General features: G+C 35.5%; 1 protein-coding gene across 7 annotated transcripts in view; it reads right to left on the bottom strand.

Annotated features, from left to right (window-relative positions):
- The window catches only part of LOC107224197 (voltage-dependent calcium channel type A subunit alpha-1), a 117,555-nt gene that overhangs the window by 7,191 nt on the left and 94,899 nt on the right, over nt 1-15,465 (bottom strand). For 3 of the 7 annotated variants that reach the window (XM_046734467.1, XM_046734468.1, XM_046734473.1), the window contains exons 21-30: nt 14,778-14,861; nt 11,226-11,342; nt 10,923-10,988; nt 8,513-8,604; nt 7,328-7,812; nt 7,016-7,120; nt 6,751-6,857; nt 4,812-4,871; nt 647-867; nt 280-529 (exon numbers count right to left, since the gene is read on the bottom strand). In XM_046734467.1, the coding sequence (XP_046590423.1) occupies nt 280-529; nt 647-867; nt 4,812-4,871; nt 6,751-6,857; nt 7,016-7,120; nt 7,328-7,812; nt 8,513-8,604; nt 10,923-10,988; nt 11,226-11,342; nt 14,778-14,861 (1,587 nt within the window). Of the gene's footprint in view, nt 1-279; nt 530-646; nt 868-4,811; nt 4,872-6,750; nt 6,858-7,015; nt 7,121-7,327; nt 7,813-8,512; nt 8,605-10,922; nt 10,989-11,225; nt 11,343-13,743; nt 13,792-14,777; nt 14,862-15,465 lie in introns of all 7 variants that reach the window. The other 4 variants (XM_046734470.1, XM_046734471.1, XM_046734466.1 and 1 more) reach the window with 3 other exon arrangements.

The raw sequence follows: 15,465 nt of genomic DNA, 5'->3' as shown, positions 1-15,465 counted from the left end.
AATCGGCATAGCGTATAAAGAATAAGGCTGTACTATTCGGTGTGGTACTACCGATTAAAGGTGAGGCAACTGAATGTTTCGTGGCGTTGATCAGAATACTCTTAACAAAATTATCAATCATCATTGTTAAGTGGTATTCGCAAAAATTTGGAGAGAGAATACACACATGGTACGTATTTAACGAGGGTGTTATCATGAAGAAATAACGGCAATTGATAATTGGAAAATATTGACTCGACAGTACGAAAGAGTGAGTTGAGTTAGGATTGGAACCGAGACCTTGAGGTAACGGATTGAGGAGCGAGGTACGAAAGTGGTGTTCTGGTGGTGTTGGTAGTACGAGGGTCGGTGGTAGCTGTTATCGTAGCGTAGGTACTCCTGAGAGGGCTCGGCTAACAACGGTTCTAGCTCGGGAGCTCGATCGAGGTTGTTAACTACACCCCCACTCCCACCCCCTCCCTGGCTACTCTCTCCGCTGCTGCCTAGTTTATCGTACGGATGGGACACAATCCAGTTCACCTTTTTGTTCCTGAGGGAGAGAAAAGAACGGATCGATTAATCACCTCGGTCGGTCGATATAAATCGACGCACTAGGCCGATTTTGTTAGGCGACAAACGCACGTACGGCTGTGTAATGTTTGCGAACCTGATGCTACGCTGTCGTCTTTGCTCGGCGGCAGCAAGAGCCCCTAGGGCCCCTTCTTCTTCATCCCTTAGCTCTCTGCGCTCCCCTCTCAAGTCCCCGCTTGGTCCTGGCGGGGGCTCTAAGCTATTAGCTCGGCTATCACCGGGTTGCGTGCCGTGATTATTTCCTCCAGTATGGTTGACGCCGGCCATATCCAGGAGACAGTTGAAGAAGGTTGAACGCTGTTCGAATGTGCGAAACCCGTGTCAAAGTCACAATACTTTACCCGTCACGAGATGGTACCTTCACCCACATACAGGCTTTACCCAATAGCGATATCGATATAATATGTATACCATAAACGTATCATCCCCCAGGCATTAAAAGTGAAAAAGATTAAGTCGAGTTTGAAAGAGATTGTAAAAATGTCTCAAACCATGCCAAAGTGTGACGGTGCTGAGTGTGAATTGAAGGTAATGTTATTTATTTAAATATTTTTTATTACATCGCAAGGGTGTACCGTATAAATGCCGGAAATTACGCAATTTTTCAATCAATTTTGTGATGGTAATTTGGAAACGAATTCATTACTCTCGCATCTATTTTGATTTGTACGTATTGGAGAGATCAGTAACTGCAAAGTGTAAGTACGATTTCTGAACAAGATGTTAAGCTGAACTACTGGTGTTGGTGCTGTATTGTTAATTTGCATCAACAGCCCCGGGTACGATCGTATGTATTTTCATTTTTCTATAATGACAATAATTTCATTGTTATGGAAAATTTACATGAGGCTAGACAGATTTTTTCTCAGCATCAAAAGTTTCTCTTTTTGTCACCGGGTTTCAGAATTACAATCGCGGCACAGATAAATTACATTTATACCGTACAATCCTTTGTGATTGAGATAATTTTATTTTACAAAGCCTGTATATGTTTGTTAAGTTAAATATTATATTGGATTCAATTTATAAGTTGTGTTTGGGTATATGGTCAAGATATTGTAAGATAATACAAGTACATACAAATTAATAAGATATTGCAAATGCAATTAAGAAATAATAATGAAACATGCACAGTTCAATGTTCTACCAATGTCGCGTTAGATTCAATTCGGGTATTTGTACCGACCGCGACACAACAATCTGCCTGAAAAAATACTGTCTAAAAATAAATCGAATATTGAAATACAGTTAAATGTTGATTTAAACTTTACGAATCGATGAACATCTGTGATACCTTCTAATTGCACAATTCCCAATGTCGAATAAAGCTAACGCGATGTTGGCAACATTGCAGTTTAGACATATACGTGAATGCTGAAAACGTTGTAAGAAACATGGATAAATGAGTGTACAATACAAGTTCAATGTTAGGTACAAGTAAACGCAAGCTTGTACAAGAAGTAGCCACCAATCACAGAGTAATATATGAACGAACCTACACACAAACACGGGGATGTAATTTGGGGAACATGCCTACAGGTGCTTAGACGTTGTTCTTTACTTTTCACGTTTAAGTTCCGAAAAATGTTAGTAAACCATATCACATGGGAATGCTAGTCCAGATGCTAATTGGATAACCAACATTTTCACAGAATTTCAGTACAAACGAAACTATGGCCACCGGTATATCTATATATTTACGGTAAATTTGAGGTAAGGATTTTCGTAAAGTATAGTAAAAATAATGTAGTTGAAATGTAGTCGAATTTTTGTGTGTCGCTTAATTACGTACGTCAAAAGTTGCGTAGAAAACACGGAGTCAGTTTTACTTTCATTCGCAATGGAAAATGCATAATTTTTAAATATTATAGTTACACGAAAATGCATTCAAAATAATGAATTGAAATTATAAACACGTTCGCGTAATATTCTTACTTTAAAATACAAAAGCAGTCATAATTTCAAGAGTAATGATCAATCATTTTTTAAGTCACTAATTATTTAATTTCTGGATATTCGCATTAGCAGAATAATGGTAATGTATTCTAAGTATCAAGACACGAAAACAAGCAAAAAATTCTATATAGTTCGTTAATGGTCTATTCAAATTTTTTTCTAACTATATATAATACTTATTTTCATATTTTCAGAAGCTGTTAAAAATCTCTAGAATCACACCACCAAATTTTCAAGAATTGCATTCTCTGTGGACTTGCATAATATTGTAACCATCGAAAATCGCACTGTGAATGTGATTTGTGGAATTTCCGTTCGATGATCAACAACAAACCTTTTATTGCTTCGTCGGTACGCCAGTGTTATTGAATTGAATATGTTTCTAGAGGTAACAGCAAAATCTAGGCAAATCGAAAGTGCTGTGAAAATACGGAAAATTCTAAAGTCGATCTAGTATCGCTATCTGTATCTATTTCATGATGTCCAAAGTGTATCTACTTGGGTTGAGGCAAAAGGCAGACTAACTTGAAAGTCCACATCATGTATATGATGGATTACATCTTTGGGTATAATGGAGGCTATTGTGTTTTTCACACTGCTATTCGAAACCATTTGTGTGTGAACTAAATTCATTGTGTGACAATTATATATATCATTTGCTTATTCATCACAGTGATAAATGCCAATTCTCAGAAAATCGTTACAGTGTAAACTGAAAATATAACAGGAAATTATATGTTTGTACTAGCTGTAGCTGTAATAACTGTATATTTTTGAACTTTTAAATTGTATCAGCCGGAGTTAGCTTTCAGCGAAGCAAAACGTAATTAGCCGATTATCAAATTTAACTGAAATATTTTTACATATATACCTCAAAACTTTTATTTTATATGGGTAGACTTCACTCGATCAATAACTGAACATTGTTTTTGCTTTTATCCAGAAATTTACTGGATTTGACGTTATTATATGATATAATGTTTTTCTTATTTTTTACGTATATGATATATAAAATTGGACAACATTTAGAATATACTTCGACGGGAGTCTTTTTGTAATGGGATTATCTAGTTACTATTTTATATTGAATTTGATTATTATCTAGTTCTTACTAAGGTGCGCAAAGAGTTTAAAAATTGTAATGAGTAAATCTAGAAATATCACATCCACCATTCCTGCAACTTGTTTGCAATTTTAGGACAATAATATTATACTTTTTCCATTCTGCATTAAAATCAAAACAGCTTTGTTATTGAAATGGTGATTGGGATAATGCTCTCTCAATTGTATTAGTAACATAAAAGTATGATTTAAATTTTAGAAACTAAATAACTGAATGATAAAAAAAGTCAACTCAATAAGAATGTACAATAAATTGGAAATTTATTTGAGGGTGATAATATGATTGTGTAGTGAAAATACCATTTATCCTCCCGCAACTCGAAGATCAAAATGACCGAGTCCTTGTGAATTTTACTGTCTGTACGGCATATTGGAGCAGAAAATGGTATCTTCTAACGTGGGTTTAATGGCGAACTGAACAATTAATTGTGAATTATTTCACTGTAGTCAAATGTAAGAAAATTATTCAGCTGAATACATTTCTAGGATAAAATTTTTACGATTACTTGTAAGAAGACTTTGCATAATTTATCTTTTTATTCTTTCGCAAAAATAGGTCACGTCTCATCGTGAGAGAATTCCAAATAAATCACAGTAATTTGGAAAAGATAAATAATTTTTTGATTCGAAATTGAGGCATGTGCAAGTAGAATAATAAAAATTTGAAGATTAGATCTAACATTCTTATTTCGCTATTCACGAACATCAAAGAAATTTCCAAATAAACGAGATTTAATTCATCCGCACGTACAAAGAACCAAAGAAATAAAGACGTATTCAATATTGAAGCACTGTATAATCTGATTAACATTGACCGTAAATCGGTTTCTGCGAACACCAAGCTTGTGTTATTTCCTCAGACGAGTCACCATTAGTTACGTCAAGTCTAGCAACGGTTAGTATCGTTATTACTAATTGTAAGGAGAGGACCTACGAAATTGCTTACAAATAAAGTATAAGAAAATTTCTCTTACTCTAGTTTGTAAATGGAAAATATAATCTTTCGTATAATTGTGTGGTTGGAACTTAAGCTATTAATTTGAGAATTTAAAGTCTGAATAAGATGTTATTTACATTTGGCTACGAAATATTATTAAAAGGAATAGATAAAAATGCATAAAATAGTGTGCGAGGATAAAGAAGTAAGAGAAAAATTAACGTACTACCGCCTGGGCTGCAGGACTTTGCCCGGCATTATCGTTATCGATATGATCGTTATCATTCTGAAAATAAAACAGAAAACACACACAAAGATGATTGAGAGCTTTCACCACCTAAATGTTTTGCGTGACAAATTATACATCAAACCAACACTATCTAAATTCGATCGTTTAATTTAACTTTCCTAGAATAAATGTCAAATTTATTCTTAGTAACTCTATGTATTCATCCAGCTGCTCCTAACTAACAGTGAGATCTTATTCGGATATTGACTATATGAATAAGGCCCCCTAATTAATCTCCAATATCAGAGAAATGAAAGATATTATTCGAAACTGTTCTAAACTTAAAAAACTTAATTCGATGTCCGACATTACGTCTGAATATTTATAGAGATACCAACAACTCGCACAGTCCGAGTTTTCGAAAGTAAAAGTTCAATCAATAACATTTCACTTCTCCGATACCGTCATGTTAAAACGACATTCATGAAAGGAACGACGTTTGGAATCACGTCTGATCAGCCAGTCAAATATTACCAGAAAAAAAGGATTAAAACTCATGGCTATTTCCAAGCATCATTCTTTTTTTCTCTAGTGAATTTTCTATCTAACCTTTTTTTGTAGTTGGTACTTATATACGTCATGGGAAAAGTTGGGGGCACACTCTAATCCGACAAGTGATGTATAGTATCAATCAATCGTTCAGGAAGGGGGACAACAATAAGAATCTAAATATCATTTCGAATTTACTAATTCAGTAATTGAACTTGCGACATCTAATACGGTTGTTATATATATATGTATGTATATATTTTTGCCATTCAATAATGAATGGCATTCATTGATTCATTTGTATGAGCTGCACCAAGTAATTTCACGACGAAGACTGACATAAAAGTCTGATTTTCGCGTATATTTATAATCCATACAATTCAACAACAGAGAGCATCGGAAAGCTCGGCCCTGATCGGAATTGACAGAGAATTGACAAGTGTATCAATAATGCAAATTTTCATATCCACCTTCGTTGAGATATTGACTTTCGGAGTTATTTCCTCTCATTTAAATCAATGATCACCATGTATACGATCCTTAATAAATAGGTATTTATACGCTTATTTCCTGAATTTAAGGTGAAAAATTATACGTTGAACCCTGTAGACTCAAAATGGGAGTATGAATCGCACGAAACACGGCCAGTTTTTATACAGGTATATATGTATACATAATGTCAGAAAAAATATCTCAGCACTACTTAGCACATAGGAATGATTACAATTTGAGAAACAGGAATCAAAGATCGATTTGTGTTCAGATATTAATCGTGTTATTTAGTTAACGAGCTGGAAAAATAGTCGACAAGGGCATTCAGCTACGCCATTTTTATTGAATCAAAAAAACGACACGTGTCGGTCGTATCTGTGTCATTTTAATAGGCAATTAGAAATTTTATCACCACATAATTAATAATAAATAATCTGGACAGAAGAGGTGTTGCTTTCTGATGTTTCCTATACGAGTTTAGTTCTTATTGCTAACGTTGCATATGGTGAAGAGAATTTTCCCAAAATACAAAACTGGTTAGTAAGTATTGGCGTTAAATAGTTACACAAACACAAATCGATCTCAAGGTTTGTCTATAATCTACGGGAGCTTGAGGATTGCTAACTTTTGCAAAAATTTTCGCACCGGCTGTCAAATTCTACGACGATGAAGCTAACAAGAAACATTCATTCTTCTTGATTTCAGCTAAATTTCATAGATTACTACCCCCAAATAATCTCTTTAGTTTGCGAAATTCACAATGAAAAATAATCACAGAAAATTGCGATCCATCATTTTTTTCGGTAAAAAGGGGATTTTGATAAAGATGATCAAGTTCATAAGATAAGACGCTGCTTAATGTGATACTGAATGTTTATTCGACTTAAGGGCTCACCTGTGGTCCAGTTGCTTCTATTTGACCAAACCTTGTTGTCCTCCAGCTTTCAAGGATCAGCAGAGCTGCATATATCTTACCCACTGTTAATTTATCCTTGTTTAGTTCTACGGACAAAGTAAATAATTAATCAAATTAACGAGTTTGCTGTGGTTGTTAGCGAAATACTAACTATACTTGCGAAAAATATTTTTCGTGATTTCTTAATACACAATTATCTATTCGGTTGAATTTAAATTGTAGTTTAAATTACAAAAGCTCGTACCATCTTTCTTTGGTATCAAAAGATCCAGCATTTTCCGTGCTTGCAATGGCCAGATGTTTTGAATAGTAACTCTGAGCTCATCGTCAGCTTGATCCATTTCTTCCGCTGCACGTGTACCAATTCACAATTTAGGGAAAAAAGTGAAAGAATTTCACGTAAGTTTGATAGATTGCTAGATAGCGAACAAATTGCGCAAGTATCTACGCTTAATTCACGTGTGATAAAAGATAATAGAAATTCGATAACACCATAAGAGCTCTACGTGTTTCCGCTTGCGTGAAATAGATATTATCGAAAGAAATGTACACTTGCCTGTTCTCATTTTGATGCTCAAGTTTTCACGAATGAGTGCAAACAGGGTCGTAGTAAAGTTAACTTTTCCATCTACATCTACCGGCATGTTCATTCTAATCAATTTCTTATACGCCAGTCTGTTTGGACATTTGTTGCCAAACCCCAAAGGCGGATCCATGTTTTTCAACATGTCATACATTTCGGTGTAATGTATTTTTCCCGTTGCATTCGGGTCGTATTCGGCCCATATTCTTACAAACTCATCCAAATGATGGGCGCCCAATATGGATGAGTCTCTTGTTAAGTAGTCGAAGTTGTCCATGATGACGGCAACGAACAAATTCAGCATCAGAAACGAGCAAAAGAAGATGAACGAGACGAAGTAACCATACGTGAGGTTTGAGCCGCAGCCTTCCGCAGCATTATCTTCTTTTGGCTGAGCACACGGACGGCCCTTCTTACATGCCAGCATAATGTTCGGCCATGCCTCGCCGGTAGCGCATCTGAAGGTACGACAAGTTATACGATTACAATTTTACTCAATCTGACATTTTCAGAACACCGAGTTAAGAAATGAAACAAACCGACAAAGTAGTAGGGTTATATTGCGACCCAAATTAATGTTTCATGAATCGTTGATCGATTTTCTGTACCGGAAGATTGGAATATAGTTACTCTTTTAGCTTGACACCCTCCTACTGCGTTAGTCGAAAGTATAAGCATCGTAAGCAATCAGCCTAGTAACGAGGTTCGACTACTTGATTAATTGATGATTCGTTCACATTAGCGGAACGTACGCTAATATCCAGAAATATAATACTTATACGATAACTCTTTATGGATTACTCGTTAGAAATAAAATTGTAAACTTGCCACATAAATTCTACGATCCCATAATGCTACATTTTCTACCAACAATGGCAACGTATTTAAAAAATATGAAAACCATGGTAGGAATTGGAACAGTCTTGAACTGTTCAACAACAAATGAATTCAGAAATTACAGTAGCAGTTGTTATGATTTCAAATAATGTACGTATATTTCTAGTGCTCAAGACCGCAACAATATAAACTATCGTTGAATAAAAATGTAAAGCAGAAGGAAAAAACGGATATTCGAAAAGCATTGCGGAAAGATCGCAATTGAAAGAAAAAACTGCTAATCGAAATAAATGCCTTTCTGAATACAGGACGGTTACTTACCTAAACAGTAACATCAGTCCTTGTATAAAGCTTTGGAAATTGTTGTGCTTCGAAATGGCTGTTGAAGAATCCAGTTTGATGTTACCAAACACCTAACCAGATAAGCAGGGAAACCAAAACCCATACAGTGTTAACAGCGCATACTTTCGGAATTGGAGCACAGTTAAAATTACGTTTCATACTTATTGTCAGACGGATATTAAAAGCGTTGCCTAGTTCCTACACCCTTAACCCAAGAAAACGTTTCGTGTTTTGTCTTCTCACTTTCGATGAATCTTTCACTTTCAATTTAGTCCGAAGACAAACAGATCTGGGCCAACCGCTAGTGAATTGAATGGTAAAAATGAACTTTCAAACCAGGCAACACTCTTGAAATTCATGATTTAGAGAAAAAATGAATGTTACAGTTTTTTTCTCTATCCACCCGGACTCTATCCCAGAACCAGTACGCACAATTGGTGATCAAACTTTGCATATCGGTTCATCGGGATGTTTGTCGAGAAAGACAATAAGCATGATACAGCCATTTCGTATTTTTGTTGTAATAACAACTCATAGACTTATCCAAAAATGTAACTAAAATTACGGGAATCTCATTGGCGAGTAAATGCAGCAGAGTCTCAATTACAGATTGAACGAAACCACAAGTTATCGGAACATCGAATTGCCTGCAGATAGTACAAACAACGTTTATAACTGATACCAAAAATAACCGACTCTACTGCATCAACGTTTTGTAGTTACAGAATTATTTTACAATACCTAGTTTACGATCTCAAGGTATGATAGTGCACATTTAATACTGCGGGATTCGACAGCTGTACGTATTTGATGGGTTAGTAATTTGATTAATTGATTCCCGTTAGGGAAGCAATACTAGCTGACCAACAATCTAGCGCTTAAAAGACGTCGAGCAGCTTACTTTTGTCAAACCATGCTTACGATGCAGTGTAGTAGTATACGCGTATACGTAGGAGTTAGCTACCTTTAATATAACATGTAATTTCTTTCGCCTTACTTTCAATGCAGCCTCGAAAAGTTCGATCTCATCATCAGTGAAGTGCAAGTTGACAGAAAATGAGGTTGCAGAAAATTCAGAGCTCTAGGCCAGGAGCAACGGGTCTCATGTCCTGGTTCGAATTCAGTTCGCATAATCGTTAAACGCAATCACGCAAAGCGTAAGCATTGACGATCGTGTTGAGTGTCATTTCGACAAACCCGAAGTTGCTTGCGACTGATTGTGTTTAACGATTGCCCGAACTAAATTCCAGTCAGGACATAGACAGAGAACCACTGCTCTTGTCTTGGAGTTCTAAATTTTTTGCTTACCTATTCTTTGCCAACTTCCACTTAATTAATCATCATTCAGTATATACAATAGATATTGTGAAATTATTCACCTCGTAATTCACAATCTTACCGAAATTATTGATGACTCATGAGTAATGAAAATTCGAAATACAATTCTTCATTGGACTGACGTGTGGTGCTTATTATGACGATAACGTGATAGAGCTTAATCGTCGGGCCTCGCTTCATACGAACATGATACGATAAATATCAAATGTCCAATGTGACTCGCATCAGTGTCACCACGTTATTTTGTTAAGGTAGAATTTTTTTACACAAGTGACTCTTCGCGAGAGTGACTAAATATTTATAGGGGAGAAAATGTCTTTTCTGGGCTGCAATATTTGACTCTGGGTTTGTTTCATCAATTAAATTCAACTTGTAAAACACCGCACACTTGTTTCTCGTTTAGCTGCTCGACTCACCGAAACAGCAATAATAGAGAGCCGAAGAATGATTGGAAGTTGTTTTGCCGATCAATCGCAGATGCTGGATCGTTGGCTATATTTCCAAATACCTATAGAGGTAAAATATGATATCACCAACATTTGGCATCTTGTTTGATTTTGGGCGCTGCCATCGAATTTTATGCTCCAACAACACGTACAATCGCGATGAACAACATCACTCGTACATTTGATTTACAAAAATTATATCATTGAATGGAAAAATATGTAAAACTCAAACAACCTACAACAGGTTCGTATCCGACACTTTCAATGATTCTACGTAATCTGTTCAACATAAAACATCAAAGCATAATAACTTCGTAAGTATCATTGAATTGCACAGGTTATTCCGATATTCTCTAAAACAAATGATCAGCTACTGAAATTCGACGTAATCGTTCACCGTACTTGAAATTGAAGGTTGTGAGTTAGTGCACCTCCTACTTTAATCAATAACACAGCGTATGAATTTTTTCAGACAAAATACCGTGTAAAAGAACCGTTCAGAAATCGTCGGGCGAGACTGATTGAGTCTCCTTTATCAATCGAGTTTCTGCACTTTGTTATTACATTATAGAAATACACGCGTTACATGAGTCAAAGTATTTTACCTGCATTCCGATGATCGCGTAGATGAAAAACAGCATGGCGATCAAAAGACAAACGTACGGCAGGGCCTGGAATAGATATAAAAATTATTCAATGTTTGCTCGAATTTGTCCTCCACTTGTACAATACAACTTGCAGGTATCGTCTTCCTTATCTTTTATAATCATTGGCACAAATGTAGTTGAGCATTTAGACGCTACTTGCAGACCATGTCTACAATTAATCTTCACATATTCACGTCTCGAAGTTGAATTATTATAAAAGCTATATAATAGAGGATAATGAGCATGACGTTTAAATTTCACCTTGAATGATTGTACGAAAGTCCACAAGAGAATTCGTATGGTATATCCTTGCCGTAGAAGTTTGATCAACCTTGCAGCTCGAAACAATCTCAGAAAGCCGACGTTGATGAAATTTTCCTGTAACGGGCAGAGGAAATTGCACTTCAGAAACACATACAAAATTCTTGCTCTTTTAATCTACAGACTTCACTCGAGTAGATCTTAAAAATCAATGTAAAGCAAAAGATCGTTGAAATTTTGCACACAACATTGAGATAAGACTACTAGAGCGAAGCGACAGAAAGATTTATAAACGTTAAACTCATTTTTCAGCTTTAATATATCAGGCGTATCTAAAATGAATATCTATTACATCTATAGCTGTTTAATGAATACGCAGCGATTGGTTGGTTTCATTGCAGTTTAGCTCAATGATACTTACAGACGACTTTAGTTACTTTACACGATGTACACCAATATGTGTCTTTATGGTTGGTTTCGACTTTTACCAAACACGAAAGTTACCCGATAATTTTTGTTGGCCATATTGATATGTATATATAATGATACGTGTCAGTTAGATGTTGCGTATAAATCAGTTTTCTAATCCTTTCTTACTACTTCGATGTCTGCATATTTAGTTTTAAGTCAAAGACAGCCTCAAGACCTTCTGATCCCTTATGCATGTTAGAATCGCGCGGTTAAGACAGTTGGAGTCTAATTAGCTACGCCCCGGATCAATCCGTGGGAAATAAATGCAAGGATGTAAGCATCGTTAAGGATTTTATTCATTTTACCAACTCAATCATTATTATTTCTATCGTGAGAGGCATTTCACAGCATGAAAATTTCTAGTTTTCACGGACGCAGGTTTTCAGGTTGTTGGATACTAATCACTATACTATTATACGTGGACAACAACTACATTGCATGATAAAGCGCCTAGTGTAATATATATTACCTGACCTGAAAGGAAAGTTTTTTTTTTTTTCTCGTGTCTGTTAAAGTAAAAGAGCAATTCTACTGCTTGGAAAACATGCAAGTTACCACCGATGTGTAGAAGACTTCTTTCAAGTATTTGTATAGTAAATATCTAACGTATTATAACGTTCCGAGTTAACGGACGTGCGCTTGTCTTTAGTCGTACTTAATTTCTTCTTCGCTCATGGTTTCAGCGTTGTATAATTTAAGAAGAATCGTCTCGACGTTGTAGAATTATTTTAATTGTGATTGTCGAGCTCTCTTGACGGAAGAACGTAACTACCGATCACTCAAAAAATTTGTTACGGGAAAAATTTGTTCATCAATTCCCGCTACTCAATTGGTTAAAACCATTTATGTGAGTACTTCTTATTCAAAATAGAATGTCGGTGTGTGGGTGTCTTGAATATTTGTTTGCGATTGTACAGTGAAATCCTCCGGGATTACCAGCAATGCTGCATAATTAACGATGCTGTGCGAATGTTGGAATGTTGGATTTTCTCAGTAATGATGAACTGCCCGCAGTTCAATATGAATTTTAATAGCAAATAAAACGAAGAGACTTATTTAATGAAGCAATATCAAAAAGAAATAACAGCACAAACGTTATATTGATAATAAAAGAAACACTGACTGCTCCCAAATTGGCAAAAAATCTATTCATTTGATTATAATGAAGCTACTGTACAAGAATTATGTTTTATACTGAGTTAACGAGTACAATTATTATGATAACACTTGAATTGACTAAATTCCTCAGGATCTAAAGTTTTCATCACAGAATAGAATATAATCTAATATTGCCTTTACGTTTTATCAAAGTTAATGCTTTGGCATGAAATTCAACCAGCCATATATAGAAACGTAACGATTGCGAAAGAAGACCGAATATCTTTGTAAAGATTTTTCCGGCCATCTTTTAAATGAAGGTAAAAATAGAACAAAAAGAAAGTACGAACAAATTAATAGTTAGAGACGTTTGTGTTTCAGGCGTTTCAATGCCAATAGGATCTTTTGCACCGTAATGAGTGTAGGATTGTTATCAGTGCTTGCCGCAAGATAAATATGTGCGTGTCTTTTCAGTTTCTTTCACCGTTTTTTTTCTTTTTGAGATTTCTATTGAAAGTCAGTGCCGGATTTGTTACTTGCTTCGCTTTCCATCGCTTTGCTTATTTCAATTAGCATTCATTTTCATAGTCAGTAGACTCCGTCTCTTTATTATACTTTATTACGCAGTGCAATCACTTACTCTTGTGTACGTTATTTCATTGCAAGGTGTGTTCTGTGACATGTATTAATATTTGTGTACTGCTATCTCTGCCAGGACTTAAATCAGATTCTCAATGTTTCGTACATCGATATACACCGGTAGGTAAGTGTCGTCGGAATATGAAAAAATTAAGGTATTCCTCTTCAAGTATTTCTTTAACTCGATTGAATGCCTTGAGCCTATTGGCGCAAAGTTATGACGTCCGTGATGATCGAGTGTAGAAACTATGTCCCATGTGCTAAATACTGGTGGGATAGAGTAGTTAACTGTGTTGGTGTTGCTTCTTACCAAGGTTGACTTCGGAAAGAAGTACTTAATGATGAAGACAACCGGATTCTATAAAGGAATAAACTCAGAATATGTAAGTGTAATGTGTTTTCTTAAGTTATGGATATGCCAGCTAAATTTGTACACGGGTATTTCCTTGAAGTGCAAACTATCGGTTCTTTAGCCACAGTTTTGTCATTTTTTGGTCGGGCCAATGTTTCACGGCATTTCAAAGAAGTACCCTGGTGAAATTGGTCGTGTAGGACAGTGTGAAAGGTTTTACTGTACGAGGATACCCTTTACATTTTCTATTCAATACGAACTGAACAAGGTGTTTGTGCAGAGTTGATCGTAACAAAGTGGTCTAAGTGGTAGTAACGAATGTAAATAATTATTCTGGCTAATCTCAGAGGCAAGAAGATGTTGTGTACTAATAATCCGAGTAAGGTTAATCTTTTACGTTATAAATCGGGCATCGCTACTTCTGGTATTTCAATCTGCACAATCTCATAAAAAGCATTGTTCAATCCATTCACCTAAGTAAGTCACAAGCTTGACTTTAACCCTTCATTAAAACACAGGTGCGAATTTGCATCGACCCAGTTAAAGAAAAAGTGGTTTTTTCTACTCAGGCATTTTGATCAATAAAATAACACTTTTTAAATTTTACAGTTTGAAAAAAAATTAATTGAAGCTTTAAACCATCAAAGTTATACGTCGAAAATTCACGCTTGTGTTCAAGCCTAAGGACACCAGGGATGTATTTAACTGAAGGGTATATACCTATACATATATTATACTTTTAGTTTGACTATAAAGTTCCCGATTAATCCGCGCTACAGGAAGCCTTGCTTTACATAAATATATTTATGCATGTAACAAACGAATTATTTTTCAAATTTATGCAAATTGTTCCTCCTTTAAGTAGAATTTTTACGATGACTTCATCGACAATCTGATTTGCTATAAAATGAAAATTCTATTTAAAGCAAGTCTTCACTCGAACTTCGTGTTCAGGTTTATACGGCGAGTGAGTGAAATACAACTTTACATACCCCGAACTCAATTACGAGAGCATCGACGATACTTCCAATCACTGTAATGAAGTCGAACGTATTCCATGGATCTTTGAAGAAGTTCTGTTGACGAAAAAAGAAATGTTAAAGCACTAACGTAACCTGGGCAGCCATTTTGTACACATTTAAAGGCTGCTGAGTTATACACACTTGTTCCCAAAATCGTTGCACCGATACATTTTTTACCTATTTCAAAATTTATATACTCAAATGGCACTGATAGTATACCGTAATATTAACGAAAAAAATTTGGAATCATACAGTAATAACAGGCACTGAAAAGTATCTGTCGTTCGATTATTTGTACAATGGAATAGCATATACGCAGGACTAGAAGAAGGTGAATTTTGCCACGATAAATGAAAATTATATCACTAACAGTACCATCATTTCCAACATCTATAATTCCTTTCCATGGTTGATTTACAGACAGCCTAAATTATTGGTGACAATAATAAGAAAATTGCACCTTCTTTGCAATGAAGATTCGTTTGTTCATATGCCACCGATAAATAGTGTACAAAACAGCCCAAAGTTTACATATTATATAGAGTGTGAAGTATGAACGGTGAAATGCAATGTGTATATATGTGTGCAGAATGTATTTTGCATGTGTGATGAAAAACAATAAACTATTTGATAAGTGGTTGGTGAAATGATGGGGATC

The sequence above is a fragment of the Neodiprion lecontei genome, chromosome 3 (assembly GCF_021901455.1).
Source record: "Neodiprion lecontei isolate iyNeoLeco1 chromosome 3, iyNeoLeco1.1, whole genome shotgun sequence".
NCBI classification, from domain to species: domain Eukaryota; kingdom Metazoa; phylum Arthropoda; class Insecta; order Hymenoptera; family Diprionidae; genus Neodiprion; species Neodiprion lecontei.
The sequence above is the reverse complement of the archived record's forward strand: the minus strand, read 5'-3'. Positions and strand labels throughout refer to the sequence as shown.